This window comes from Talpa europaea (assembly GCF_964194135.1).
Source record: "Talpa europaea genome assembly, chromosome: 15".
Classification (NCBI taxonomy): domain Eukaryota; kingdom Metazoa; phylum Chordata; class Mammalia; order Eulipotyphla; family Talpidae; genus Talpa; species Talpa europaea.
In genome coordinates, this window is record NC_140083.1 from 81,665,791 (window position 1) to 81,693,050 (window position 27,260).

Sequence of the window (27,260 nt, forward strand, 5' to 3'; positions counted from 1 at the left end):
CCCCCGCGCGCGCCCCAGCCCGGCCGCGGCGCCGCCCGCAGACGCGGGGAGAGCAGGGCCGGGCGCGGGCCGGGGTGCCCGCGGCGGAGCTGCCCGCGGGAGGGGGGCAGAGGCACCCAAGGGCGCCCCCGCGCCGGGTCCCGGGCAGGGCCCCGCAGGCCGCGCGCCCCGCCCCCGCCCTCCCGGCCCGGCCTCCCCAAGCCCAGCCCTCGGCGGAGGGGGACGCGGAGGACAGCGGGGGGCGCGGGGTGCCGGGGCGGCCGGCGGGGAGCTGGCGGGCCGGAGAGCGGCTGGACGGGACCCGAGGGCAGGACCTGGGGCCGGGGGCGCGCGGCGGAGAGGGGGCGTCCGAGAAGGACCAAGCAGAGCCTGGGCCCGGGGCAGAGGCCCCCCGCCCCCCGGCCCCCCACGCTCCCCTCCCAGCCTCGCCGGGAGGGGCCTGGAGCCGCGAGGGCGCGCGGGGCACGCGGGCCGGGCGGGCCGGGCGGGGCGTCCGCGGGGACCCGGGCTCCGGCGCTTTCCCAGACCCTGCCCCGGGCGGAGACCGGAGCCGCGGGGAGGGGACGTTCTCCAGCTCGGCTATTTATAGCTCGGGTCCGGCCGTGGGGCCAAGAAGAGCCGGGAAATAATCTGGCACCGCCGGAGGCCGCGTTCTCCCACCGCCCTCCGGGGCTCCGTCTGCCCAGGGCTGATGCGCGCCCGTCCCCCCCCCCTCCCCGCCTCGCCTGCTCGCCCGCTCGCTGGTTTTGTCTCCCCCAAACTCTGCTTCCCCTCCCTTCCTTGTCTCTGCCCCTTGGGATCTTCCTCAGACTGTTTTTCGGTGTCTCTGCTGTCCCTCGCACACATCACATTCTTAGGATTTTCTCTTCTCCTGCCCTTTCGTAAAAATCCCAACACGTGTTCTACCTGATTCCCCGGATCGCAATCCCTTTGTCTCTCATCTTTGTCCAGGATTATACTTTCAAAAAAGGGGGGGACTCCCTGGTGGTGCAAGGGGTTAAGACACAACCCGTGAAGCGACAGCAGCCTCTGCAGCACGAGTTCAAGCCCCCGGCCAGCCAGGGAGACACCCACATGGCGCAGCAGACCTCTCGTGACTGGCCCGCTGCTCCCCTCAGCAGTGGATTTCAGTTGGTCTGCCCGTTCTGTTCCCCACTCTGTCTCTGGTGAATCCCCCACATCTCTGGCCTGTACCCCAGCTCTTGTATGCATAAATACATAAATTCCAAAAAAAAAAAAAGCGAAAGGGCCCTCCGCCGGCCCTGGAACAATCCTTGAGCTGGGTAAGTTACTGTACATTTGAAGGTGTGGCCTCCATTTCTGCAACACTGCCCTCATGGACATCCCTTCCAGGGGCCTAGTGCTCCTCTAAACAGATGCTATCAAGGAAATGCAGATGCTTCCCGGGCTGGCTATGGGTTTCTACTCTAATTACGCCCAGAACCGCAGGCAGTAGCGCTGAGATGAGAATGCGGAGTAGTAAAATCAGGACAGAACCCAGGTCTCCTGACTCTCAAGCCAGACTTCCAACCAGGGGCAAATGCCTTTGGAGCCCCAGCTGCCTTCCCCTCTGCACCCGCAGTTTCTGCCTCCCTGCAGCTCTACTCCACCGGCTCCTGCTAAATCCCAGCATGAAATCAGATGCCAAGAATCTGTTTCAGAATCCTCTGCCCAAATACTCGAGAAGTCACCTCACCGCCTCGGGAGGAAGGAGGAGAGAGAGAGGAGAGAGAGAGAGAGGGGCCCAAAATAAGCCCGGCTATAAATAGTGGGGCAAGGGAGGGTGGGGCTGGTGCCAGAGCCCTAGACCAGCCTGGTGAGTTTAGACATGTCCGTTTTCCCTGAAGGAGTGAGAGCAGATGGCTGGAGCGCGGTGCAGTTGTGTAGGTGAAGGGTGGAGTGGAGACACTACAGGGATCTGGAGAAAGGAGGGAGCGCAACGTTAAGAACCTACCAGAGAACTTCGTGAGCATTTGAGTCGAGAGTTTGGGACTTTATTAAATTAAAACCAGTGGCGATTCCCTGAGAGTCCACTCACGCGGCATTCGCAACATGACAAAACTGTAGCAACGAGGGACAGATGAGTGACCTCCAGGGGCAGGGATGCGGGAGGAGGTTTGACGATAAAAGAAGAGTACGGGGGATTCCATCGTGGTGATGAGGTGTTCTGTGTCTTGATTTGGGGGGTGATTATTCAACTCTAAACGTGAGATAAAATGACATTGAGCACACACACACCTGGAGACGTGTAAACCGTGTTGGCCATGGGGTCCAGTTTGGAGGCTCTCAACAGTAGTGCACGTACGTCAGCCTCCTCGTTTCGAGATGGAAATACGTCCTCGCTTAGAATGGTTTCCTGGAAACTGTGACTTTTTTTTTTTTAGCCTTTTTTTTTTTTTATAGAGGCATGTTTTTATTTATTTATTTATTTATTTATTTTTATTTGTTTATTTTGTTTATACAGGCACTGGGTACAGTCAGAAGCGCGGGAGGGTGAGAGAATTCACCAGAGCCAGAGCGGGGAGCAGAGCAGGCAGAAGGACCTAAGCACACTGCTGAGGGGAGCAGCGGGCAGCAGGAGAGGTCTGCGCGCCATGCGGGACCCTCCTCCGGTGGCCGGGGAGCAGCCAGGGATCGAACCGGGCGCCGCAGAGGCCGCGGGCAGCTTCACAACCCAGCGCTCAACCCCTGCGCCACCGGGAAGGCCCTGGAAACTGTGACTTTTAAGCAAAATGATGGCAAGCAAAGCAGGTCCTCCTTTCATTGACTGGGATTGTTTTATTCTCATCAACATTATAACAACTTTGAACAAAATGACGTTTATTGGAGAACGAGCTGTCGCCACTAGGGGAAGCTGGGTGAAGGGTCCAAGGGACTTCAGGCACTATTTTTGCAACTTCCTCTGGGTCTAAAACTATTTCAAAATAATTTGAAAACATTTTAAAACTGATGACTGTCTAGATCCAGCAAAGACTTTGGGCCTGGTCAGAGTGGAAGTGAGTCTTCCTCACTGACAAGCTCCTACACACATCTGGGATCCCCATTTTTCAGTTCCCCCAATCACTCTGCCTCTAGCTGCTGTCTCTAGCTTACAAACACTTCGGGAACACATTCAGGGTTAACTTCTCCCCCACCTCTTCTGGCAGCAAAGACTTGGTGCATATGTCCCAGGTCAGCCTCTTCCTCCCAACGCAAACATGAGGACTTTCTCACCCCACCCACCGCCCCAACACAGGAATCCTTCTGCCTGCCTCTGAATGCTCTCTGTAGCCAAAGCTCAAACTCTGGGAGTAGGTGGGATGAAAAGAATATAAATGTGATCAAGGGGGATCTGTGAGGAAATGACCTGACCACTCCGGTCTTTGAGAATGCAAAGGAAACCCTGGCATCTTGCGGGGAGGGATTGAGAGGTCACTCCCACAGGAAACCATTTAAGCTGTCTTGAGGGCCCCTTTTCTTTGAGCAGTGGCTTCAGGCCAACATTTGGAACTTTGCCACACCACCAAGGGCCCCCTCTTGAAACCTAGCCATATTTCCCAGAATGAGAAGCTTTCTCCACTCACTCCATGGACTCCCTCGGTCCTCACCCAGCCCCCAAAAACTCAGCAGCTTCCGACCCAAATGTTTGACCCAACCAGTCAAGTCGGAGCTTGCTAATTAAAGCTATCGCTTAAGGCCTCCCTGGTGGAACAGGGGTTAAAGTCTCAGCTTTATCAAACTATCGCCAGCCACTGAGACATGAGTTGGATTCCCAGCCAGGGAGCTACCCACATAGCACAGCAGACCTCTCCTGACTCGCCCACTGCTCCCCTCAGCAGTGTATTTCAGTCAGTCTGCCTCTTCTGCTCCCTACTCTGTCTCTGGTGGATCCTCTCGCCCCCCACACCTCTGGTCTACACCCCAGTTCTTCTGTGCATAAAAAAATCTTAAAAAAAGAAGTAAAGCTAACGCTGAAAGAGAGCTCAAAAAGAACAAGGCAATGAGTGGAGAAAAGAATGTGAATTGCATTCATTCATTCAAAGGGAAAATAATCTGGATGGGAAGCTGTAAAGAGAAGTGGGCAGAAAGATTTCCAATTTCATGAGTCATTCTCTGGAGATGCATACTGCTGTGTCCATCTCTACCAATGGCAAGTGGATCTGAGCTTCAACCAGGCAGAAACTCAGGTCAGACAGCCAGCAGCAAGAGCCCCAAAAAGGAGCAGCTGGAGGATGACCCTGTAGAGATCAGCCGGGGTCCCCAGGAATAGGTACCTATGTCCTCTGCCCAGCTCTAGGGCAAAGGAACAACTAGTGTGTGGGAGAGGGGATAAGGCTGGTGTCTGCAGAATCCTGGCAGTCTCTGGACTGACGGTGCAAATGTCAGGCAGCTGTGCCAAGCGGGTGAGGGTAATACAGGATGGGCTTGGCCGTCTCCCTGAGTCAGTAGAATCTTAACATTCACAGACTCAACCCTGAAACCACCAACACCAAGCCCACCCCGTCAGCCCCTGCCCTGTTTCATGTCCTCAGGCCTCTACTCCCTGGCTCCTCTTCCAAACTGTCATTCTCGCAGGCCTCACAGCTCTGGGAGTGAGACACCAGGTATCTTCCCATCTACCTCTATTTTGCTTGCTCACTGCAGTTGGAAGCTGGAGCCAGGGGAGGGGCAGGGAGGACCTGGCCAGGCTGCCCTGTGATGCCTCACACTTCCCACTTGTATCGATCAGCCCCCCTCTGGAGCAGAACCCCTCCCCTGCTAGGATTCCCAGCAACTGATGTGTCACAGGTTAGAGGGGCAGTGTGATGAGACAGGGTGTCTGTGCCCGAGCAGCCTCACAGCATCTGATCTGAGCAGTGAAGCAGTGTCGGGCCTGATTAGTGCTTGGATGGAGTGAAGAGACATGGCACCCTCCCCGACAGAGCTCTGGGCCTCCCCTTTTGGGGTCTCTCTCATGGGGTGGGCAGTCTAGTAGACTGGGCCCCCAGAGCAGATAGCCTAATCTGTTCCCCTCGCTCCAACGCTTGGCGACCTATTACTTACCTGCTCTATATCTGAGATGCGTCATCTACAAACTGGGGATGCAAATAATAATAGAAGTGTTCACAGAAGTGTTCTAGGGATTAAATGAATTAACACATGTGACCTGCACTCAGGGGAAATAAGTTACAGTGCACATGTAAGCATAGACACATACGTACAGTTTCCAACATTTTTATTCAGAATTTTTATTGTAGGGCTTAATATTCTACTTTAGGCTGCACTTACCCATTTCACTCACTAACCCTTTGAAGGTCGCACATCTCCTAGAATTTAAGATGCTACTTGGCAAGCAGTGAAATGAACAAGTCAATCAGTAATCCTCACCTCTTACTCAGAAGATTCAACAATGTTTTATTCTAACTCAAACAGCACCGATTTCTCTTTCCCAGCAAGTTGATAAAATGAGGTCAGTATTCAGCATGGAACTGAATCACAAAATGAGAGAATGCCAAAGTTGGAAATAGCCTGAAGTGAGGCTTAGATGAGGGATTCTCAGCCTTGAATGCACATTAGAATCACCTGAGCAACTCGTTTTAAATACCTCTGCCTGGACTCCACCCTCACAAATCTAGCTAATTAGTCTGGGGCCTCCACGTTTTTTATTTTTTTAAAGATTTATTTCTTTATGCATACAAGAACTGGGGTACAGGCCAGAGGTGTAGGGGGCATAAGAGGATTCACCAGAGACAGAGTGGGGAACAGAACAGACAGATCTACTGAAATACACTGCTGAGGGGAGCCGTGGGGAGTCAGGAGAGGTCTGCTGCGCTGTGTGGGTAGCTCCCTGGCTGGGTATCAAACTCCTGCTGCAGTGGCTGCAGATAACTTCAGTGCTGAGATTTAACCCCTTGTGCCAACAGGGAGGCCCCTCCACATTTTTTAAAACTTCCCCCACATCATTCTAATATTTCGCGAGGGTTGAGAACCACCACCAATTCAATCCCCTTATTTTACCAAAGAGAAAACCAAAATCTGGAGTAAGCAACGTGCACAAAGCCATCCAGCATGTAGTACACGGTGCACCAGAGACACTGTGGCAAAAGCAAGAATATGTTGATGATGCTGATGATTTCTTTTTCTTGTTGGAGTTAATCCCAGAAGCATTTCTCTTTATTTCAGAGAGGGACAATATAATTCACCTTTTATTTTGGCAGTAGCACTTACTCTTCTGATAATGGGCTCTCATTCCCTGACCACAAAAGGACAGAGAAGGAATTGTACATCCACCGCACACAGACAGCCAAGCTAGCAAAGCTCCCTGGGAGGCCAGTGGAAGTGCCCTAAAATGCTGCTTCTCTGCAAAGATCACCTCGGTGGGGTGGTGAGGAGTGTTGGAAAAGAGAGGAAAGCCTTCCCTCCTAGAGGGAGGGAGCTGAGAATCCACCCAGAAGCGGCCTGAGCTGCCAGGAGAGAAAGGCGAGGCCAGGGAAAGAATGTCAATGAGGCCAGAGGCCTTTGCTCCAACAACAGAACCACCGTGATGGGCAGACTGGCCACACCGACACTCCCGCCAGCCTGCGAGCCAGGGAAGTTAAAAACTGGCTCTGCCGGGCCTCCCTGGTGGCGCAAGGGGTTAAGACGCAGCCTATGAAACTAGCCGCAGCCTCTGCAGCACGAGTTCGATCCCCAGCCAGGGAGCTACCCACATGGTGCGGCAGACCTCTCCTGCCTCGCCCGCTGCTCCCCTCGGCAGTGTATTTCAGTCAATCTGCCTGTTCTGTTCTCCACTCTGTCTCTGGTGAATCCTCTCACCCCCCCAGGCCTCAGGCCTGTACCCCAGTTCTTGAATAAAAATAAATAAATCTTTAAAAAAAAAACTGGCTCTGCCGCATGGGCAGCGAAGAAAACGGCTTCCAACACTCACCAAAAAACGAGCTTCGATAAGGACAAGCGCTCACAAGCCCCCAGCCCGCCGCCGCCCCACCCTGGCAAAGGCGGGCTCCCCGCCACCGACGCCCGCCGCCCCGGGAGGCCGGGCCGCGCCTCACGTGACGCCGCCGCCACGTGACCCGGCCCCGGAGCCGCCGAGCGCCCGCCCGGTCCCGCAGCCCGGGGCCCGCGCCCGCCCGCCGGCCATGCTGTCCCGCCTGCTGAAGGAGCACCAGGCCAAGCAGAACGAGCGCAAGGAGCTGCAGGGTGAGCGGCCGGGCGCGGCGCCCTTTCCCCGCCGCGGCCTGGCCTCAGCCGGGCGGCCCGAGCCGCCGCCCTGACGCAGCGACGCGCGGGCTGGGGAGGCCGGGCAGGGCCGCGCCCCCGGCAGCGCCGTCCCCTCAGCCGCGGACGCGGCCTCCGCGTCCCGCCCCTGCCGGCGGGTCGCGCGCGGGTTGGGCCCGGCGCCCGCGGCGGGGCAGCTGCTTCGGCCCGGGGGAGGGGGGCCCCTCGGAGCGGGGGTTCTTGGAGGCCTGAAGCCTGCGAAACGGGGCGGGGCCCTTGTTTGCTAAATCCGGGCCGGGAACCCCGGGGTTGCCAATCCTGAGGCCAAGACGGGGGTAAGGATGCCCGGGAGCCTGGTTCGCGGCCCGGGCCCGCGACTTGCCCTGTGAGGCGCTCGTTTCCGCCCGGCTAGGACGGAGGGGCTTGCCTGATGGTTTGCTTTTTTTTTTTTTTAAAGAAATATTTTGCGCGCTTTCATCATTTTTTTTTTTAAGATTTATTTATTTTATTTATACAAGCACTGGGTACAGTCAGAAGCGCGGGAGGGTGAGAGAATTCACCAGAGCCAGAGCGGGGAGCAGAGCAGGCAGAAGGACCGAAGGACACTGCTGAGGGGAGCAGCGGGCGGCAGGCGAGGTCTGCGCGCCATGTGGGCCCCTCGCTGGTGGCCGGGCATCGAACCTGTGCTGCAGAGGCTGAGGGCAGCTTCGCAACCCAGCGCTCAACCGCTGAGCCACCGTTTTGCAAGCTCTTTTTCAGCTCTGGATTTCCGAGCCGAGTTGACATGTTCCCACAGAATACTGTTGAGTGGGTGGGAAACCTTCAGGACCACCCCTCAAAAAACCAGTCTCCAGTCCAATTGTTTCCTCCCTCCCCCCAGAGAAGAGGAGGCGAGAGGCCATCACTGCCGCCACCTGCCTGACAGAAGCTTTAGTGGATCATCTCAATGTGGGGTATGAGCCTCTTCCCATCAACACCAGCCTGTGCACACCCCGAGCCCTAATTTCAGTGACTGGCGAGGTCGAGACCCAAGACTGCTCTTGAGGGAATGACATGTTCCACGCGCCCTCCTGCCCTCTCCCCACCCAGTCTGACTCCATGGAGGGAGGCTTGAGTCAGCTCTGACCCCTGACATTGGCAGGGGGAGCAGCAGCAGTGGTTGGAGACGCTGCCAGGCTCCCCCTCCCCACAGTAACTTTCCTGGTGCTGACAATTTGGTGCCATCTGCCCACCTCCCTTCACCCTTCCAAGTCCAGCTGTCACTTCAGCAGAGGGAGGGCACCCTCCTTCACCACAGCTCACCATCCTGTCTTCTCCACCTCCACTCTCTGGCAGGCCTGGGTAGCAGCTGGCAGGAAAGACATGGCACAGCTGGTGAGAGTAAGGGCAGAACCTGTGCCAGGAGCCACAGCAGAGCCAGGCTGTCTCTTCCTTTCCTTCTGGGCCGCCAAGGACCACCCCCTGCCCCAGCCCTAAATGAGAATGCCCGGGACGGCCACAAATTGGGAAGGAACAAAGAATATTGTCCCTTGACCCTGACTGACCCAGAAGACCGCAGAGATGGTGGTTTGATAGGCGTCTGTGGGAAGAAAAGAGGCAGTAGGATGCCTTCCTCCCCAGGGCAAATAGAATGGCTTGGTTGTGAGTCCAGAGGCTGAGTCACCCCAGCGAGACGTGCAGGGTTGTCATCTTCATTACTCATCTCTGGGCAGGAGGGCTGTGGCTGGGGTCTCGAGCGCCCCCCCTCCAGGCCTCTCGCCTCACTCAGTGTCAACGGTGGAGAGCAGATCAACAGGGAAAACTGGGATCTCGAAACTCCCAGGGGACTCTCTTGAAGCACTGGGCACCCCCTGCTATGATCAGCAACTACACCACACCCCCCATGGCCCAGCTGCCCCCCAAAGAGGGGGACAGAGTCTGGCCCCATGCCTCCCTCACGTGGCCCCTCCTGGTATCTGCTGTGAAGTTGGCCGAGGCCACCCCTCTCCAGCTTAGAAGGCAGCTCAGCCAAAGCCAGATTAGAAAGGGTTTTGTGTTGCTGCCCACGACCTCTCTGCTTCCCCGGAAAGAAAAACACAAAGACTCAGTCTATCTCAGCCCATCAGGTGTCCTTCCCACTCTCTTGACCCCCCCAACCCCTTGCCCCCACCAGCCCCCTCAGATTCCAGTGGTGGGGGGCACCGGATGTGGAGTCTCCCAGCTGACCTAGAGCTTTGGGGTGGGGAGTGAAAGATTCATCCGCCAATAAGGAAGAAGAGTTCTTGCACAATCGCCGGAGAGTGTGGGAACAGGAGCGTGATGGGCAGAGCACTGGGGGTTCCAAGCCCGCGGCAGTCATGGTCACTGCAGCCGGCACCTTGATTGCGGAGAGAAGAGAAACCATTGCCTAGAGCAGAAAGAAAAGAGGAAGAGTGTGTGCGTGCGTGTGTGTGTGTGTGTGTGTGCGTGTGCGCGCGCGTGCGTGCGTGCGTGTGTTTTCATTCATCTGTGTGGGCGACAAGGGCTGGGAGAGAGGCTGAAAGCCAAAAGGCAGCCCCTGGGATATCTTCTCTTGACCCTGAGTTCCTGAGGAAGGGGGTTGCTCTCCCAACCCACCCCAAATTCAGGGAGGGGCCCAATTTCCCTTCCCAGTTTATTTCATGGGTCCCTGGACTTCCAGTCACTGCCAGATGTGCTTTCCCAGCTTCCCCATCCCCTTTCCCTCCCGGCCCCATCCTCTGGGATCTCCCCCAGGTTAACCCTCCCTTCTCCCACCCAGCTTCAGGAACTCCTTTTGGGGAGTAGGAGATGGTATGTTTCTAGTCAGCTCTCAGGGAGGTTCTCCTGGGGCTCCCAAGAGTGGGAGGAGGGAGCGGGGTTCGTTTGCATCACATCCAAGAGTGGCCTGACTTCTGGCTGGCCTCCCACTGGAGCAATAGCATGTTAGCCCTGCAGACCACCCCCCACCCCCACCGCGAGCTGGCGAACGAACTTCCTCCCTCCTCCCCTCTAGTGTGGCCCAGGCCTACATGAACCAGAGGAAGCTGGACCATGAGGTGAAGACCCTGCAGGTCCAGGCTGCCCAGTTTGCCAAGCAGACAGGCCAGTGGATCGGGATGGTGGAGAACTTCAACCAGGCACTCAAGGTGGGCCACCCTCCCTCCATCCCCAGCCCTGTCCTCTACCCCATCGGCTGCCTCCCGTGGGGTCACCTCAGGCTTGGAGTTAAAGAGGAAGCGGCAGTGGCCCCAGAACCCCATCCCAGGCCCCAATGTCAGAAGCTAAAGAAATAAAAGCAGTTGGTGGGTTCAAGCCAAGCCTTTTCTGGGGGATGAATGGAAAGTAACCCCAGGTATCCCCTAGAACCACACTCTGCCCACCCTGACTTCTGGACCCCTCCCCCGCTTCCCAGGAAATCGGGGATGTGGAGAACTGGGCTCGGAGCATCGAACTGGACATGCGCACCATTGCCACGGCGCTGGAATATGTCTACAAAGGACAGCTGCAGTCTGCCCCCTCCTAGCCCCGCTCCCCCCCCCAAGGGGGCAAGAGGGAGGTTGACAGCCCATGAATAAAACACAAGCTTCCATTTCTCTGTGGTATTTTTTTTTAAGATTTTTTAATTTATGTATGCATATAAGAACTGGGGTGCAGGCCAGAGGTGTGGGGGTGAGAGGATTCACCAGAGACAGAGTGAGGAGCAGAACAGGCAGATCCACTGAAACACACTGCTGAGGGGAGCAGCGGGCGAGACAGGAGAGGTCTGCTGCGCCCTGTGGGCAGCTCCCTGGCTGGGATCAAACTCATGCTGCAGTGGCTGTTGCTAGCTGGATGGCGCTGGGACTTAACCCCTGCACCACCAGGGAGGCCCCTCTCTTTGCTGTGTTTCAAGGAGCACAGCGTGGGTGGTGGGAGTGGAAGATCCAAGACAGTTTCCCTTCGGGACAGGCACCTTTTAGGTAGAGAGACCAGCTTCCTCTTGACCAAACCTGCTTTCTTTCCCTCTGCAGGCCTGGTTCAGGCGCCTGTTGGGTTAACGAAAGGTGGGAACTGCCCGGCCCTTCCCAGAGAAGGTCAGAGTGAAGCTACAGAAGGAAATTAAGACAGGGAGCAGGCCCAGTCCCAGCCCTGGCTTTCTGCCTCTCCACGTGCCCATGGCCTCTCCCAGCCTGGCACCAAGCAGTGGCATGAGTTGGGGCCAGGTGGGAGATTAACACTTCAGGCTCAGGGGCCCTTCAGGACTGGGAAAGGGGAGGAATGGCGGGTCCATGGTCGCCAGCAGAGGGGAGGCAGCTGCCATGCTCGACCAGTCCCCCCACTGGGGGTCCATGAAGGAGGTGGTCAGGGTGGGCGGTGGGGTGGGGCAAAAGGCAGCCACTGGGAGCCTGGCCCTGGCTGACCTGTGCCCAGCCCTGACTGTAGCCGGGCTGTAGACTCCCCGACTCCTCCTCCCAGCCTCTCCCCACAACCCCGCCCCGCATACCCCTAATACCTCTGGCGCCCAGTCGTAAAGCTGCAGGCTCTGGACTTTGGCCTTCGCTGTAGCTAGTGTGGGAGTCTGGCAGGCAGACGCAGCCTCTCAAGAAAGTAAAAGCAGCAGCCTCAGGCACTGTGGTGCCCGCTAGCTTTCCCCTGAGGAGGTGAGTAGGGTGCTGGGAATGGGGGTGCGATGAGAAAACTAGCAAAATATTACAAGGATTGGTAACTGCAAGCTTTAGTCTTTTAGCACCCTCACACGCACGGTGGGTGTTAGCCCCACTGATAGGCGAGAAGCTGCTGGTGACAGAGTCTCGGCATCACTCAGGAAGTCTGGGGCCACCAGAACTAAGCACACGGCTTTGGGCCTCGTGTCTCCGGTCACAAAGCCCAGCTCACATTAAGAGCCCAGTATCCCTGGTTAAGCCAAAGAGGACAACAAACAAGAAGGTCTGCGCACAGACCCGCTCGTCTGGTCAGGCGTTCGCCTCGGTCTGGGGTCTGCCCACATCTTTGCAGAAAGGAGCCATAGTTTAGCAATAATCTGCCCAGCAGACAATTTCTCGGTCTGTTGGGTCCAGAGAATTGCAGCCCGGGGGGACGCGGGGGGCCAGGGCTGAGGACTGGATAAACTTTCCTGTCCAGTCTCGGCTGCCACCTGCAGGTCACTGGGGCTCCAGCCATGTGCCTGCCTTTGCTGCTGGGCGTCTTGCTCTGGGCAGCGCTGTGGTGGCTCAGGGACCGGCAGCGCCTGCCCGCCAGCGGTGCCTTCGTCTTCATCACGGGCTGTGACTCGGGCTTTGGGCGGCTTCTGGCGCTGAGACTGGACCAGCGAGGCTTCCGGGTCCTGGCCGGCTGCCTGACTCCCGCGGGGGCAGAGCACCTGCAGCGGGAGGCCTCCTCGCACCTCCACACCACCCTACTGGACGTCACTGATCCTCACAGTATACAGCGGGCCGCCGAGTGGGTGGAGACACAGGTTGGGGAAGCAGGTGAGTACGGCTGGGCCACCTACACCTGGGTAGGGGCTGTGGGGAGCTAGGGAGGAAGACCTGGAGAAGGAGCAGCGCTCAGACCCTCCCGGGGAGGAGGAGGCCTCCAGCCCTACCCCTCCCGCCTCTCTCACCACAGGGCTCTTCGGCCTGGTGAACAATGCTGGTGTGGCTGGCGTCATCGGGCCCACTCCCTGGCTGACACAGGAGGATTTCCATCGGGTGCTGAATGTGAACACGCTGGGCCCCATCGGCGTCACCCTTGCCCTGCTGCCCCTGCTCCAGCAGGCCCGGGGCCGGATCGTCAACGTCACCAGCGTCCTGGGCCGCCTGGCGGCCAACGGTGGGGGCTACTGTGTCTCCAAGTTTGGCCTGGAGGCCTTCTCTGACAGCCTCAGGTGAGGGGTACAAGGCCGTGGGCTCCCCGCCCCGGGGTGGCCTACTCCACAAACAAATGTGTGACTGCCCTGCAGAGGTGACCAAAACAGCAGAGAATACTGTGAGGAGACACGTCAGAGGAGAGTGTAGGCCTCGAGTTCGTGGGTTCAAACTTCAGTCTTCTCTCACACGAGCTCTGTGACCTGAATAGGTTATTTCTCTTTACCCCAGCTTTTTCCTCATCTCTTAAATGGGGATGAGACATCTGCCTCATGGGTGTTATAACTGAAATGAGGTGCATGTGAAGTCCCAGCAGTGCCTGGCACATAGAAAATACCCAAAAAGCTTGTTATCGTCAGTGTTATCACTGATAACACAACTGCTACTTACAGGGAACTAGTAACCTTTACGTAACTTCTCCACATTTAGTTCTCTCAACAACCCTGTAAGGAAAGAGCCTTACAGCAGCTTTTCCAAGACCACGTAACTCGTCAGTGGAGACGCCAGGACTCGCCCCAGGTCTGCTGGCCTGGAGAGCCTGCTCGGTAGGCTCTCGTGCCCTTTATCTCTACACTGCAATGTTCAAAGTTCCCTGCGAGCACAAGAGATTTGAGAGGACAGGTCTGGGCAGGGCCTGAATTTTGAGCAGAGTGGGTTCCCAAGCTGAGCCCACCCTCCGAGGGAGCCTGCCTTTTCCACCGCCATTCGGTGTGAGGTTGTGTTCCTGCTTCTCAGCCTTTTCACTTTCCAATTGACCTCCCAGGCCACATACTTTGTATACTTGGATTTCTGTATCTGTGCCAAGGCTGTATCTCCACTTCCCGCCACTCAGCAAACACTAATCTAAGCTCTTCCTATCCAAAACTCAGGACTCAGCCCTGCGTTCGGGTGGGATGTTGTTCTGCTAGGTCATGATTTGGCAAACTGGTTCTCAGGCCAGATCTGCCCAGCCTGGTACAAGCTAATAAGGGTTTCTACCTTTGTAAATGGTTATATAAGTATCTATGTGTATCATTCATTGTAGGCCTGCGCTGCCTACAATATTAACTACCTGGCCCTTTAAGAAGTTTGCTGACACTTGCTCCAGATCAGAAAATATAAAACAAACTTCATGAAATACCTCCCTCCCTCTGTGCCACCTGCCCCTCAGCCTAGGGCAACAGAGACCTCCCTTACCATCATGGCCTGCATTTTTTTTTTAGATTTATTTATGCATACAAGGTACAGGCCAGAGGCGTACCCCAGAGGGGGGTGAGAGGAGACAGAGCGGGGAACAGAACAGGCAGACTGACAAAGTACACTGCTGAGGGGAGTGTGGGCAAGACAGGAGAGGTCTGCTGCGCCATGTGGGTAGCTCCCTGGCTGGGATTGAACTCGTACTGCAGTGGCTGCGGACAGCTTCATAGGTTGCATCTTAACCCCTTGCACCACCAGGGAGGCCCACAACCTGTATTTCTGATAACGTCCCCATCTTAGTCTCCCATCCATGTCCCTGAAGATCCTCTCTCTATAAGGCAAGAACACAGAAACCTCTCTTCGCCCCCTCTCCAGGAGGGACATGGCTCCTTTCGGGGTACGAGTATCCATCGTGGAGCCCGGCTTCTTCCGAACCCCAGTGACAAACCTAGACAGTCTGGAGGGAGCCCTGCAGGCCTGCTGGGCACGGCTCCCTCCAACCACACGGGCCCGCTATGGGGAGGCCTTCCTCACCAAGTGTGAGTAGCTGGGCCCATGTAGGGGTGTGTGGAGGGAAAAGGAAATGCCAGGAAGGCCAGTCCTATAACACCATGCTGGCAAGAGGGTGGGCAGGGCCATCAGGGAGGGGGTAAGGGTAATGAGATACCCCTGGAGAACACCCAAGCCATATGAAACCTACCCACTCCCAAACGGGGACCGGAACTAAGGACCCCTCACCTCTGCTGGGCAACACGCCCAGGAAAAAGCTGGGACCCAAGGTGGGCTGCAGCAGGACAGGGACATTGATTACAACCACCCCCCGGATGCAGACCTGAAAGTGCAGCGGTCCATCATGAGCCTCATCTGTGACCCAGACCTCACCAAGGTGAGCAGGTGCCTGGAGCATGCTCTGACCGCGCGACACCCGAGAACCCGCTATAGCCCGGGCTGGGACGCTAAGCTGCTCTGGCTGCCAGCCTCCTACCTGCCAGCCAGTCTGGTGGATGCCATCCTCACCTGGGTTCTTCCCAGACCAGCCCAGGCAGTCTGCTGAATCCAGGCATGGACTTCCATTTATTCCTGTGCCTGCCCTGTTACTGCCTGGTACCCACACACAAGTGGCACTCAATAAACGTAGAAAGTAAAAATACGAAAGCACTGTCATTGGCAGAAATGAAGATGCCATTGGGAGACTGATGTCATTTATTTTTTATCTTTTTTTTTAAAGATTTTTGTTTATTTTTGTGTACAAGAACTGGGGTATAAGCCAGAGGTGCGGGGGGTGAGAGGATTCACCAGAGACAGAGTGGGGAGCAGAACAGACTGACTGAAATCCAGTGCTGAGGGGAGACAGGAGAGGTCTGCTGCACCATGTGGGTTGCTCCCAAGCTGGGGATCAAACTCCTGCTGCAGTGGCTGGTAGTAGCTTGATAGTGCAGTGTTCAACCCCTGCACCACCAGGGAGGCCCAGACGGATGGCATTGAACTGTTGACTACCCTAGCCTGCTGCCCAGGGCCTCTGGCCTGCTTAGTGCCTGCAAAACAACTAGTGTCCACTGGGGGGCGGGAGAGGAGGGCGGCAGCCGCGCAGAGGAATGGCCGCCAGAGGGCACTTTGGGTGTATCTTTTCTAGGAGTAATCCTGCAACAGAGTCTGAAATGGAAATAGCAATTATTTTGGGGGGGCGGTCTGGGGGGCAGGGAGAGTGAAGAGAGGTCAAGGTCAGGATGGATGATTTCCATGAAAAAAGGACAACGTCCACGGGTATCAAGGCCACATCTCATCACCCAGAGAGCACCACCCCCCCCCCCGCAGATGGCGGCAGTTGCTGGACCCTCAGAGTGGGCAGAGGCCAAGGGAAAGATGCCCCGATAGACCTGGACTTGCCTCTCCCAGACTGCACCTCTGCCAGGGGGTCCTTTTGGCTTATGCAGGAGAGGGCTCTATGGGTATTTCAGCCCCGGGCCCGACGGCGCCAGTCGGAGACGGACAGCGGGCCACACCAGTGGGTCCCCACTCCCTGGCCAGCCCTACCAGTGCCTTCCGCAAAACCCACCTTTCCCAAACACCCCCCCACATAGGCCCGCCTCACCCAGAGCATCGAGAGCAAGGCCCCAGAGGACAAGGGACATGACTTGGAAGGGGAAGCGATACACAGAGACTCTTCAAGACACACAGAGACTCTTTTCAGTCTGAAAAAATAATCTGTTTAATTGAAAAACTGGAACGCCAGTCCCCGAGATGAGGGGGCTGAAGAGACAAGACCCCCTACATCACCTCATAGCCACTTCGAATACTCTTCACGAGGCAGCACGCCAGGACAACCCCCAGGGCCTAGGAGGAGAGACAGAAAGTGGAGTAGAGAGAGATGTCAAAAGGGCAAGTTATCCCAGACCCACCCGAGACACCCCAAACCCACCAGGGTTTGCCTCCCCAGACGAGTACCTCCTCTTGGCACCCTCCTCCCGCCCCTACCCCCCAGATGCCCGGGACTGAGTCCAAAGGCACCCCTCACCTCCACGGCGGCAATGCCCAGGGCCACGCCAGTCACCACCGGCACATTTTCCCTCAGCCAGACCCCAACCTTCTCCACGCAGCCCTGCAGGAGGCAGCACACCAGGGGGGCATCAGCAGCAGCTCCCCACCGTGTCCCCGGTCCATCTGCCTCCCACCCTCTCCATCTCTGACCCCCCAACTGCCCAGGGTCCAGCCCTCTGTAAAACACACACACGTCCCACTTCCCGAGACACTTCCCAGGGGCCCCGAGTCCCCTGTGCTCAAGCCGCCGCCCTACCTCCCTATAGATGTCCTCCACCTTGAACTTCTCCCCACAGTGCGGAGTAGAATTCCGGCAGCAGGAGTCGGGCACGTGGTCCCTGCCCATGGACGGGATGCTCACCCAGTCCGTGTAGTTATCGGCCCCACAGCACTGGAACTGAGAGAAGAGCGCGGGCGAGAATGTGGTTCAGGCCGTGTCCACCCTCACCATGGCGGTGAGCCCCGACCTCCACGCTGCGGCCCCACCCCCGGCCCCGCGCCCCCGCTCACGTTTTGCTGCAACCGGTCCAGGAACTCAGCTGTGTGATTGTTCTTGGGATAATCCTGCATCTTCTCCCGGAAGTTCTTACTAAACTCCGACATCACCTGGGAGCACAGGGGCGCACTGTTCACATCCGGATTCCGGGCGCCTGGGTCCCCAGCAGCCAGGCCCCCGAGGCAGGACCCTGACCCGCCCCTGCCTACCTTGTTCTTGAACACGTAACCAGCAATGCCGGCCGCCACCTCCACCAGCATGATGAGCGACAGGAAGATGGCGAACTGCAGGCGGAGGGCAGGAGTCGGGCTTGGCGTTTGGGTGAGAGGGGCCCTCTGTGGCCACTCTGGGGCACCCACAAAGGCTGTCCTCACCCTCCCTCTCCGCAGCAGTGCCCTTCTGGCAGCCCCGGCACCCGCGCTGGCCCACGCTGGCCCGTCACCCCACTCACCGTCATCATGAGGCAGTAGTTCTCTTTGCAGGCCCCACAGCAGCCCACAAAGGCCACCAGGAAGAGGAAGGCGCCCACGGCGATGATGACCACAGGCACCAGGGAGCCCGAGGTGGCGCCCTCCCTGACCATCTGGTTCAGGAAGAGCTGGGCCGCTACTCCCACGGTGATGAGCGCCACGGCGCAGGCCTGGGGGCGCAGGTCGGGGTTGGCCCGGCCCCCCACGGGCCCCCCACGGGCCCCCCACGGGCCCCCCACGAGGGAGCAGCAGATGCGCCTGGGTAGACTCGCCCCACCCCGGTGCATCTCAGCTCGGGACCCCGGCGTCCCTCACGCAGCTCCCCAACCAGGAGCGCGCCCCAACCAGGAGTGCCCCCCAAGCAGGAGTGCTCCCCAACCTGGAGTGCCCCCCAACCAGGAGTGCCCCCCAACCAGGGGTGCTCCCCAACCAGGAGCGCGCCCCAACCAGGAGTGCCCCCCAAGCAGGAGTGCTCCCCAACCTGGAGTGCCCCCCAAGCAGGAGTGCTCCCCAACCAGGGGTGCTCCCCAACCAGGAGTGCTCCCCAACCAGGAGTGCCCCCCAACCAGGAGTGCCCCCCAACCAGGAGTGCCCCCCCAACCAGGAGTGCCCCCCAACCAGGAGTGCCCCCCCAACCAGGAGCGAGGCAGGCCCAAAAAGAGAAGTTCCCGGAGAGGCCTCCGGCGCACACTCCTGCCCTCCAGGGGTGCTGCCCGCGCCTCTCCCAGCGCCTGCCCCGCCCCACCCCCCAGCCTGAGGAGGGTTCCTGGGGTCACCCGGCCGAGAGAGCCGAAAACCGGGCAGGAGTGGCGGCCCCTCCCTGGACAAACAGCTCCAGCCCGGGAAGGAGCTCCGAGCAGAGCAAACTCGGGCGGGCAGCGCCCCCCCCCCCAGCTGGCGGGGAATGGAGGGCCCGGGTGGGGGTGCGGGGGCGACGGGGGAGGCCCCGCGGCGATAGCATCGGGACCGTTGGCGGGTTGCCCCACTCCGGGGATCACAAGTGGTTGGGTCACCGGACAGGAAGGGCCGGGGGGGGGGGGGGGGGGCTGCGCCGCCTGGACGGCCGGACTCGCCCCGGAGGGCCCCCAAGCCGGGTGTGGGGGGGCTGGGGCGGGGCCCGCGGCTCCCCGGCTCTCCGTCCACCTCCGGCCCCCGCCCGCGCCCCCCGCGCCCCCGCCCCGGCCGCGCCCACGTACGCAGAAGACGAGCAGGATCACGTAGAGCAGGAGCTTGACACACTTCATGCCGCCTTCCACCGCCATGGCTGCCGCGGGGGCGCAGGGTCAGCACCGCCGGCCGCGCTTCCGGCCCCCCCCACGCCCCGCGGCCGCTCCCGGCCCCGCCCCGCCCCGCGGCTCCCGCCCCCCACCCCGGCCGCGGAGGGGGCGCCCGCCACGCGGCCAGGTCCCGCCCCGCGGCCCAGCCCGGGGTGCCGGGGGACCCGAGCCCGCGCGCCCCCCGCCCGTCGGGCCCGGGCGCCGAGCCCCCAACCCCGGCCCCCGCCCCCCGCCCGGAGAACGGTCCCCGGCCCGGCCCGGCCCCCACCCGGGGCCCGACCACCCCCCGGAACACAGACGAAGTCGGCCCGGCTCGGCCCGGCCCGGCCCGGCCCCGCCCGGCCCCGCGCGCCCGGCCCCGAACTTCTCCGAAGTCACAAAGTTGCGGGGCCGGAAGGCGCGGGCGGGGGTCCCGCCTCCCCGCGAGCCGCAGCGGGGGCTCGGCCCCCGCCCGCGCCCCCCGCCCGCCCCCCGCCCCCCGCCCCGCTACCTGGGCCCGCGAGCTGCGCTGCTGTCCCCGCGGCCGGCGCTCTGAGCCCCCGCGGCCCCGCCCCGGCCCGGCCCGGCCCGGCCCGCCCCGCCCCGGCCCGCGTGACGCGCAGCGGCGCCCCTGAGTCAGCCGGCGCCGGGGGGCCCGCGGGGACCCCGCCGCGGGGGGGCGCCCTGGGCGGAGCCGGGCCGGAGCCGCCCGCCTCCCTCGGGGGGCCGCGGGGGGAGACGCGGCTCCGAGGGGCCCCGCGCCCGGGCCCGGCAGCGCCCCCCGGGCCCCCCGCCCCCCGGCTCTGCCCCCCCCACCCCCGGCGCAGGGGGCTGCGGGCCGCCGGGGCGGGTGGGGCCCGAGGGGGCGCTTCCAGGAGGGCCCCGGCCTCTCGCCCGGAGTCTCCCCCACCGCAACTGAGGGGGCGCCCTGTCGCCCCCTCAGTTCGCGTCTCGGTGTCCGCTGCCCCCGAGTCACGGCTCCCGTGGGAAGGAAGCCCCGCCCCAGAGACACACACACACACACACACACACACACACACCGTCCCTCAGGGCACCTCGAAATCCCGCCCCTCCCCCCGGGAGAGCGGACGAGGCCTCGGGTCTCCCCTCTCAGGACCGGCCTGCTGGGAGGAGAGGGCCCTGGACACCCGGCCCAGCCCAGCGGACACCCCCAGAGGGACGGCAGGAAGGAGAGGCCGTGGCAGGGGGGATCCCCAGAAGGCCCTGTGTCAACGTGTCAGGGATGGGGCCAGCCGCACCCCTTGGGGTCCTGAGGCTCGTGCGAGTGGTGTGGGTTTTGGAGTCTCTGGGTTTGGGGTTTGGGGCCCTTGGGGTCACTCTGGGAAAGGTTTCCCCGGAGCTCCCTGGAGACGGAGACTCAGTCATGTTGGGGAGCGGGGCCAGCCAGAAGAACCAGGGACCCGCGCAGAGGGGTGCACCGAAGGGGCGGGCTGGCTGGGAGGCCTGCGGGCTGCAGGCGGCGGCCTTGAGGGGGGTTCAGTGAGGAGACGCCCCGGGCAGGCGGGGGGCTGCGGCCCTAGAGCAGAGAGTGGGTGAAAAGAGGCACCTGCAGAGTCTCAGGTGGGCAGACGGGTGCTGCCCGGGGCTGGGCGGAGACTGCGGGATCGAGCCCTCCAGTTCGGGAGCGGCCCCTCCTTGTGAGCCCTCAGCTTGTTGCTGATTTCGGACAACCTTGCAGAATCCAAAAGCGACAGAAGATTCCAGGCCGAGCCCGACCTCCATCAGGTCTGTGCTCCACCCGCTGCCGCAGCCCGGCCCTGCTGCGGGCTCCTGCCTTGAGGGACGGCACTGACCTCTGCAGCTGTGTCAATGGTCATGTTATTTTCCTCTACCCACCTCCTGTGTGAGTCAGGTTTTAGTCTTGTGAGGCCTCCTTTCCAGTCTTTTTATTCTTTTTTTAAAGATTTATTTATTCACACAAGCACTGGGGTACAGGCCGGAGGCGAGGGAGGGTGAGAGGATTCACCAGAGACAGAGCGGGGAGCAGAACAGGCAGATGGACCAAAACCATTGCTGAGGGGAGCAGCAGGGAGACAGGAGGGGTCTGCCGCGCCATGTGGGCCTCTCCCTGCAGGGCCAGGAATCGAACCCGCGATGCAGAGGCTGCGGACAGCTTCACAGCGCTGCGCTCAACCCGCTGCGCCACCAGGGAGAACCCGGTCTTTTCATTCTTGCCCTCCATCACGAGCACCCAAAGGAGGGAAGAAACTGCCAGAGTGAGGAAGGCGCTCTGCTGGGTGGGAACCAACATCCCTGTTCACACCCTCCGGGTGAAAGCAATCAGGCATGATAAAGCAGGCAGCCAAGCCCTTGCTGGACCTTGCTCCCTGGCCATCTGAGCAGGCGGGCGGTGGAGTTAGGTGGGCAAGGTGCTGAGGAGGGGAGTTCTCATCAATTTGTCTCTATCATGCTGCCCCTGGACGCCAGGCATGTGCCAGGCTGGGGCAGCAAGGCCAGGAAGGGAGCCGTCTGCCCTCCACCAACAGGCAGACCCAGCCTGCGAGAACAGAGGCCCCCCACCCTCGTCTTGTGTGGTTTTTTTAAAGATTTATTTATTTATACAAGAGCTGGGGTACAGGCCAGAGGTGCGGAGGGTGAGAGGATTCACCAGAGACAGAGTGGGGAGCAGAACAGGCAGATTGACTGAAGTACACTTCTGAGGGGAGCAGCGGGCGAGTCAGGAGAGGTCTGCTGTGCCATGTGGGTAGCTCCCTGGCGGGGCCGGGGAATCAAATTCTGCTGCAGAGGCTGCAGATTGCTCCATAGTGCAGTGTTTAACCCCTTGTGCCACCAGGAAGCCCCCCCACTCCCCACCCTATCTTTTTTTTTTTTTATAATAGCTGTTCTCACCAGAGTACGGCAATACCTGTCGTCTGGGTTTGCATTTCTCTCACAAGGAGAGAGGAACACCTCTTCCTGCGCCTACTGGCCATTTTTACATCTTCTCTAGAGGAGCATCTATTCAGATTCTCTGCCGGTTTGTTTTTTTTAATTGGGTTGTTTGCTTTTGTTGTTGTTGAATTGTTTGAATTCTTGATACAGAACACTTTGGATATCATGAATACGTGACTTGTGACTTTCTCCCACTCAGTAGTTTGCCTTTTTGTTTCTATAACATACACCGGGCGTTGATTGCAGCTTTATTGATGATAACCAAGAATGGGAAGCAACCAAAGTGCCCATCAGCAGATGATTAGTTAGGAATGTAAGGCAGAGGCACATGATGGGATACTTTTCAGCTGTGAAAAAAGAAAATCATGAAACCTGCTATTTGCAACAGCTGTGGGTGGGCTTCGAGGGCCTTATGTTTAGTAAAATAATCAGATGAAGAGAGAGAAGTACAGTATTTCACTCCTGTGTAAGGTAAAGAAACAAAACTAATGAACAAATAAAGCAAAACAAAAACAAACTCGTAGACTCTAAGAACAAAAGTAGTTACCAGAAGGGAAAAACGGGATGAGGGCAGATAAGTAGGGTAAAAAGGGGTCAGTTGTGGGTCCCCCTGGTGGCACAGGGGTTAAAGTCTCAGCACTCCCCAGCTATGGGCAGCCACTGCAGCACAAGTTCGATCCCCGGCCAGGGAGGTGACCCACAGGGCTCAGCAGACCTCTCCTGTCTGACCACTGCTCCCCTCAGCAGTGTGTTTCAGTAGATCCACCTGCTCTGCTCCCCCCTCTATGTCTGGTGAATCCTCTCACTCTCCACACCTCTGGCCCGTACCCCAGTTTTTGTATGCATAAATAAGTCTTTAAAATAAGAAGACACATTCTAAAATATTGAAGGGTGAAATCTCATGTCTTCAACTTGCTTTCGAAGACCTCCCATGACAGCAGACATTAGAGGTGGGGGGCCCTGTGGAGTAGCCTAGAAGGCAAGGAATTGGGGGGCAGTTGGGGAGGTGAATTATGCCTGGATCTGGAGATGAAGAGGAATGATGTCAGGTAACCTAGGAGGTCAAGGTCGAAGGGGAATTAACGAAGCCTGGAACCACAAGAGGAAGTGAAAGGCAACCAACCCATTCCGGGCAGGTTTGTGAATGGTTCTAGCAGCCACATGCTCTCCGCCGTTGTTTGTAGTCGCCGTACTCCTCAGTACACTCCACTCCACCCTCGACACCGCACCCCCACCACACCGCACTCTGCTGCGCCCCCGCCCCCCTTATAAACCAGTCTCTTAGCTCAGGTGCACCCACCTACGCATGCCCACACCTACTCCAGGGCCCGCCATCAGGCCTGCACTCAGGACCGCAGGGATCCGTCATCTCATCTCGTACTTGCTGGATTCTAGATTGCTCTTTCTGCCTGGACTCTCGCAGAGCTGTGAGAAATACCCATCGCATGGCTCCTGCCGCCTCGCGGGCACTGCATCCACTCAGGGTTTCTTCTCTTTCATACAGGGCCTGTTCCAACTGCCCCGGGGATCCACCATCCATCCTGATGGCGGGAGGGCAGAAAAGCCTGACATTTTCCTTACCCTACAGGAAGGCAGTCTCAGTGACATTCCCAAGGACAAAGGACCCAGGGATCTTTACCTGTGAAAGGTGAGAGGACATGGGAGGAGTCCGGGATGTCTCAGAACTTTCAGACCTGGGCAGTTGAGGTGCCAGGTACTGTCTGGGAGGCAGGAGGCACACAAGTGACATTCTGGTGGAGACATCCCACCAGGACTTGGAAATGTGTAACTCGGGAGAAGAGTAGTCAGATTTTAGATTAAAAGTGGTATCTAGGGCCTTCCTGGTGGTGCAAGGAGTTAAGATGCAACCTATGAAGCTACCCGCAGCCACTGCCTCCACGGCCACTGCCTCCACGAGTTTGATCCCCAGCCAGGGAGCTACCCACATGGTGCAGCAGACCTCTCCTGTCTCGCCCGCTGCTCCCCTCAGCAGTGTGTTTCAGTGGATCTGCCTGTTCTGCTCCCCACTCTGTCTCTGGTGAATCCTCTCATCCCCCGCACCTCTGGCCTGTACCCCAGTTCTTGTACGCATAAATAAAAAAAGACAGAGGCAATGCTAGGGTGGCCCAGGGTTTAGTTCGCTCGGACTGAGAGGTCTAGATGAGGCCAAGGAAGCATCCCCCACCCACCCACGTAGGGAAGCCTGTCCATGCCGGCCCCTGGGACTGTTGGGTGAGACATGGCCCCGCCTTCACGGTGATGACACCCCCCACCACCCCAACCTTGACCTGCACCGGCCTGTGCTGGCTCCTGGACCCTGGACTCCCTCGGAACCTTCCGGCCTCCAGCTCTCCCCTGCTCCCCACCAGCTCCTCTCGCGGGGCAGCCCCGGTCGGTCACGCTTTGTCCCCTCTGGGTCGGCGCCTCACCCGTGGTCGGCATTCCCAGGGAGGCCGGCGTGGCCGGACCCTCCCTTCTCACCGCGGGGAGCGGCGGCCCCGGCAGCCCCGGGCGGGGGAGGCCAACGGGGACCAGCGCCGGCGGGGCCGCCGCGCCGCCAGCAGCAAGGGGGTGTCGCTCCAGCGCCTCTGGGCGCCCCGGTCGCCTCCCACCCAGCCCAGCGCTCCCGCTTTGCTCCCCCTCCCGAGCTCCAGCTCCTCCGGGGCCCGGGCGGGCCGGGGGTGCGGCTCTGGGGAGAAGATCCTCGCTGGGGGCTCCGGGGCTCGCGGGAGAGGCCAGCAGGTGGCGCGGCCCGCAGAAGCCCCGCGGCGCGGAGCAGCCCCCCGCGAGCCGGGCCTGCCGGGAGGGACGCCCCCGCCCCTCGGCTGCTCTGGGGGCGCGGCCCCCCCGGGGAACGGCCCGCGGCGCCAGGGAAGGCGTCCACGGGCCCTAAAACGGCCTTTCGGGGGCACGGGCGAGGACCCCGGCCGGGAGCCCGCGGACCCGCGCGGGGGGGCGCGCGGCTGGGCCGCCCCCCCGCTGGGGCCCGCGCGCCCCCGCGGCCCGGGGTCCCCGGCCCCCAACCTTGGCCGCGGCCTCCGGGGTCCGCAGTTCCTTTTCCTGAGCTCGCGGCGGACCCTGTGCCGGAGGCCGCGCGAGCCCCCGGGCCCGGCGGGTCTGGACACCCCGCGCCCGCCCGGCGCCGCCGCCGGCCCCCCGCCCGCGCCCCGGCCCGCAGCGCCCCTCGGGGCCGGACCCTCACTACCGCGCAGGCAGGACCTGGGGGGAGGCGGGCCTGGGGTTGCCTGGAAACCCCGCGCGGGGCCCCGCGGGAGGCCGGTTGCCGGGGAAACGGGGAGCGGGCGGGGCCGAGGCCGGGCCGGCCGGGCCGGGAGCTGGAGCGCCGGGTCCCTCCTGCGCGCCCGTCCGGCCGCGGGCGCCCGCGTGGCCGGGCCTCGAGCGGGGGAGCCCGGCGCTCCGGACGGAAACCGCCCGGCCCAGCTCTGGCTCCCCGGGGAGCCGCGCAGCGCCCCGGGCCGGAGGCCTGAGGGGACACAGGCGAAGCGCGAAACAAAAAGGCTTCGGCCGCTCCGGCGGAGGCCGCGGACCCGACGCCAGGGGGCGGCCTGTCCTCTCGCGCGCGCGGCGGCCGGGCCCGCGGCAGGCCCGAGGCGGAGCCTTCGCTCGCACAGGTTGTTCCCGGCGCCTCCCCCTTCCCGCCGCGCAGCCCCGCCGCGCGCGGCCAGGCCGCTTTCTCCGCGCCGCCGGGCTCGCCAGGCCCAGTTAGCAGAGTCCATCCGTTCTCTATTCAGAACAGCCAAGGGGGGCCTCCCGGTGGCGCAAGGGGTTAAGACTTGACCTGTGAAGCTGTCGGCAGCCTCTGCAGCACGAGTTCGATCCCCCACCGGGGAGCTACCCACAGGGCGCCGCAGACCTCTCCTGGCTCCCCGCTGCCCCCCTCAGCAGTGGATCTCAGTCAGTCTGCCTGTTCTGCCCCCCACTCTGTCTCTGATGGGTCCTCTCACCCCCCGCACCTCTGGCCTGCACCCCAGTGCTTGCATGCATAAATAAATAAACCTTTAAAAAAAAAAAAAACCAGCTAAGGTGAAAAAGGTTCCTGCTCGCCCCGGTCTCCAGAGGAGGGGCTCACCTGGAATAATAGTAATGACTAATCACTGAGACCCGTGGTTACACGGCACAAAGGAAACATGGACATCAGGGCTAACAAGCAGGTTTAATGCGCTCGTATTTGGTACGGAGGCTCGGCGGATTCGCATGGAGGCTGAGCCCATCTGCAGGAAGTCATCAGGGCCTTGTATACACCTTCAGTCTCCGCAAGGTTGGGGGCCCGGGGTTGGACATCGTCAGAGGATGTGGCTACATAGCAGGAGGTGAGGCATATGGTGAACACCGAGGGTGAGTAAGCACAGGACCCCCCCATCCTGCCTCATGGTGGTACCTGGTCTAAGATGCATATTAGGGGCCTCCCTGGTGGTGCAAGGGGTTAAGCACCGTACTGTGAAGCAATCTGCAGCCTCTGCAGCATAAATTCAATCCCCCCCCCCCCCGCAGCCAGGGAGCAACCCACATGGCGCGGCAGACCTCTCCTGTCTCCCCGCTGCTCCCCTCAGCAGTGTGTTTCAGTCAGTCTGCCTGTTCTGCTCCCCGCTCTGTCTCTGGTGAATCCTGTCACACACACCCCCATCTCCGGCCTGTACCCCAGCTCTTGTATGCACAAATAAAAAACCTTAAAAAAAAAAAAAAAGGAAAAAAAAATCCTGAGGCAGAAGGAGCCCATGGAGGCCACTACTGAGTGGCTGCCGTGTAATCCTGCACACTCGTTGAGGGGAGACAAGGTGGTTCTCATTTTGCAGATGAAGACGGCTGATGGCATGTTGAAATGGCCATGATTTAGCCCAAAGCAAGCGCGGGAACCAGCTGTCTATGTGTTGGGTGGGTTTTTTTCCCCCATTCTGCCGCTGTCTGCGTTGCTGTTCCCCATGGAAATGGATTCTCTTCAAAGTTCCCCAGCCTGGCGCCCCTAATCCCTCCCTCACACCTGGAGCCCCGGTTTCTTCCCTCAATTCCACTCCAGCTTCCCAGCCCCTCTCGCTGGAGCCCAGGGCGCAGCTCCCGCACGCGGGCCCGCCGGGCTTGATTCCGGAGAGGAAACTGACGCGCTCAGCTGTGTCCCTGGGGCCCAGCATCGTCCACCCATTTATTCAACTAAAGTTGTCAGTGCCGGGAACCAGGTCGGACCCCCTCAAACAGCTGCAGTTACCGCGACTATTGTGTTTTGGCCTCCGGGGCTTTGGACCCAAGGAAGAGACCCGGGGGAGTGAGGTCTGGGAAGCCGTGTCCGGCGCCGGGAGTTGAGCCCCTCGAGAGCGTTTTAGCCCCGCGGCGCCGCCTGCCCGGCCCCGGCTGCGCCCACCCAGGCCGCACCTGCAGACCAGCCCGGCCCGGGTCT

The 27,260-nt window shown here is 60.2% G+C and overlaps 3 protein-coding genes across 3 annotated transcripts; 2 read left to right on the forward strand and 1 right to left on the reverse strand.

The window, feature by feature from the left end:
* The first annotated feature begins 6,693 nt into the window (after positions 1–6,693).
* Positions 6,694–10,744, forward strand: BLOC1S1 (biogenesis of lysosomal organelles complex 1 subunit 1). The gene is made up of 4 exons (XM_084255398.1): positions 6,694–7,158; positions 8,057–8,129; positions 10,169–10,301; positions 10,568–10,744. Exons 1-4 carry the CDS (start codon positions 7,098–7,100, stop codon positions 10,676–10,678), a joined length of 378 nt encoding a protein of 125 aa, XP_084111524.1. The 5' UTR covers positions 6,694–7,097; the 3' UTR covers positions 10,679–10,744.
* Positions 10,745–12,313: 1,569 nt separating this feature from the next.
* RDH5 (retinol dehydrogenase 5) lies at positions 12,314–15,231 on the forward strand (the record flags this gene model as incomplete). The annotated part of the gene is made up of 4 exons (XM_084255537.1): positions 12,314–12,623; positions 12,763–13,021; positions 14,553–14,716; positions 15,008–15,231. 4 exons carry the CDS (start codon positions 12,314–12,316, stop codon positions 15,229–15,231), a joined length of 957 nt encoding a protein of 318 aa, XP_084111663.1.
* A 1,136-nt stretch (positions 15,232–16,367) lies between these two features.
* Positions 16,368–18,943, reverse strand: CD63 (CD63 molecule; the record flags this gene model as incomplete). Its single annotated transcript, XM_084255674.1, has 7 exons — positions 16,368–16,511; positions 16,693–16,776; positions 16,972–17,112; positions 17,226–17,321; positions 17,421–17,495; positions 17,663–17,851; positions 18,878–18,943. The coding sequence occupies 7 exons, from the start codon at positions 18,941–18,943 to the stop codon at positions 16,446–16,448; spliced, it is 717 nt and encodes a 238-aa protein (XP_084111800.1). The 3' UTR covers positions 16,368–16,445.
* Between the last annotated feature and the right edge of the window lie 8,317 nt (positions 18,944–27,260).

What these genes read in the sequence shown, in the direction of transcription:
- BLOC1S1 (XM_084255398.1), top strand. Translation starts at nt 7,098, where the DNA reads ATGCTGTCCCGCCTGCTGAAGGAGCACCAGGCCAAGCAGAACGAGCGC. An exon ending in CGAGCGCAAGGAGCTGCAGG is followed by an intron (nt 7,159 to 8,056) that starts GTGAGCGGCCGG and finishes CCCTCCCCCCAG; the next exon opens with AGAAGAGGAGGCGAGAGGCC. An exon ending in GTGGATCATCTCAATGTGGG is followed by an intron (nt 8,130 to 10,168) that starts GTATGAGCCTCT and finishes CCTCCCCTCTAG; the next exon opens with TGTGGCCCAGGCCTACATGA.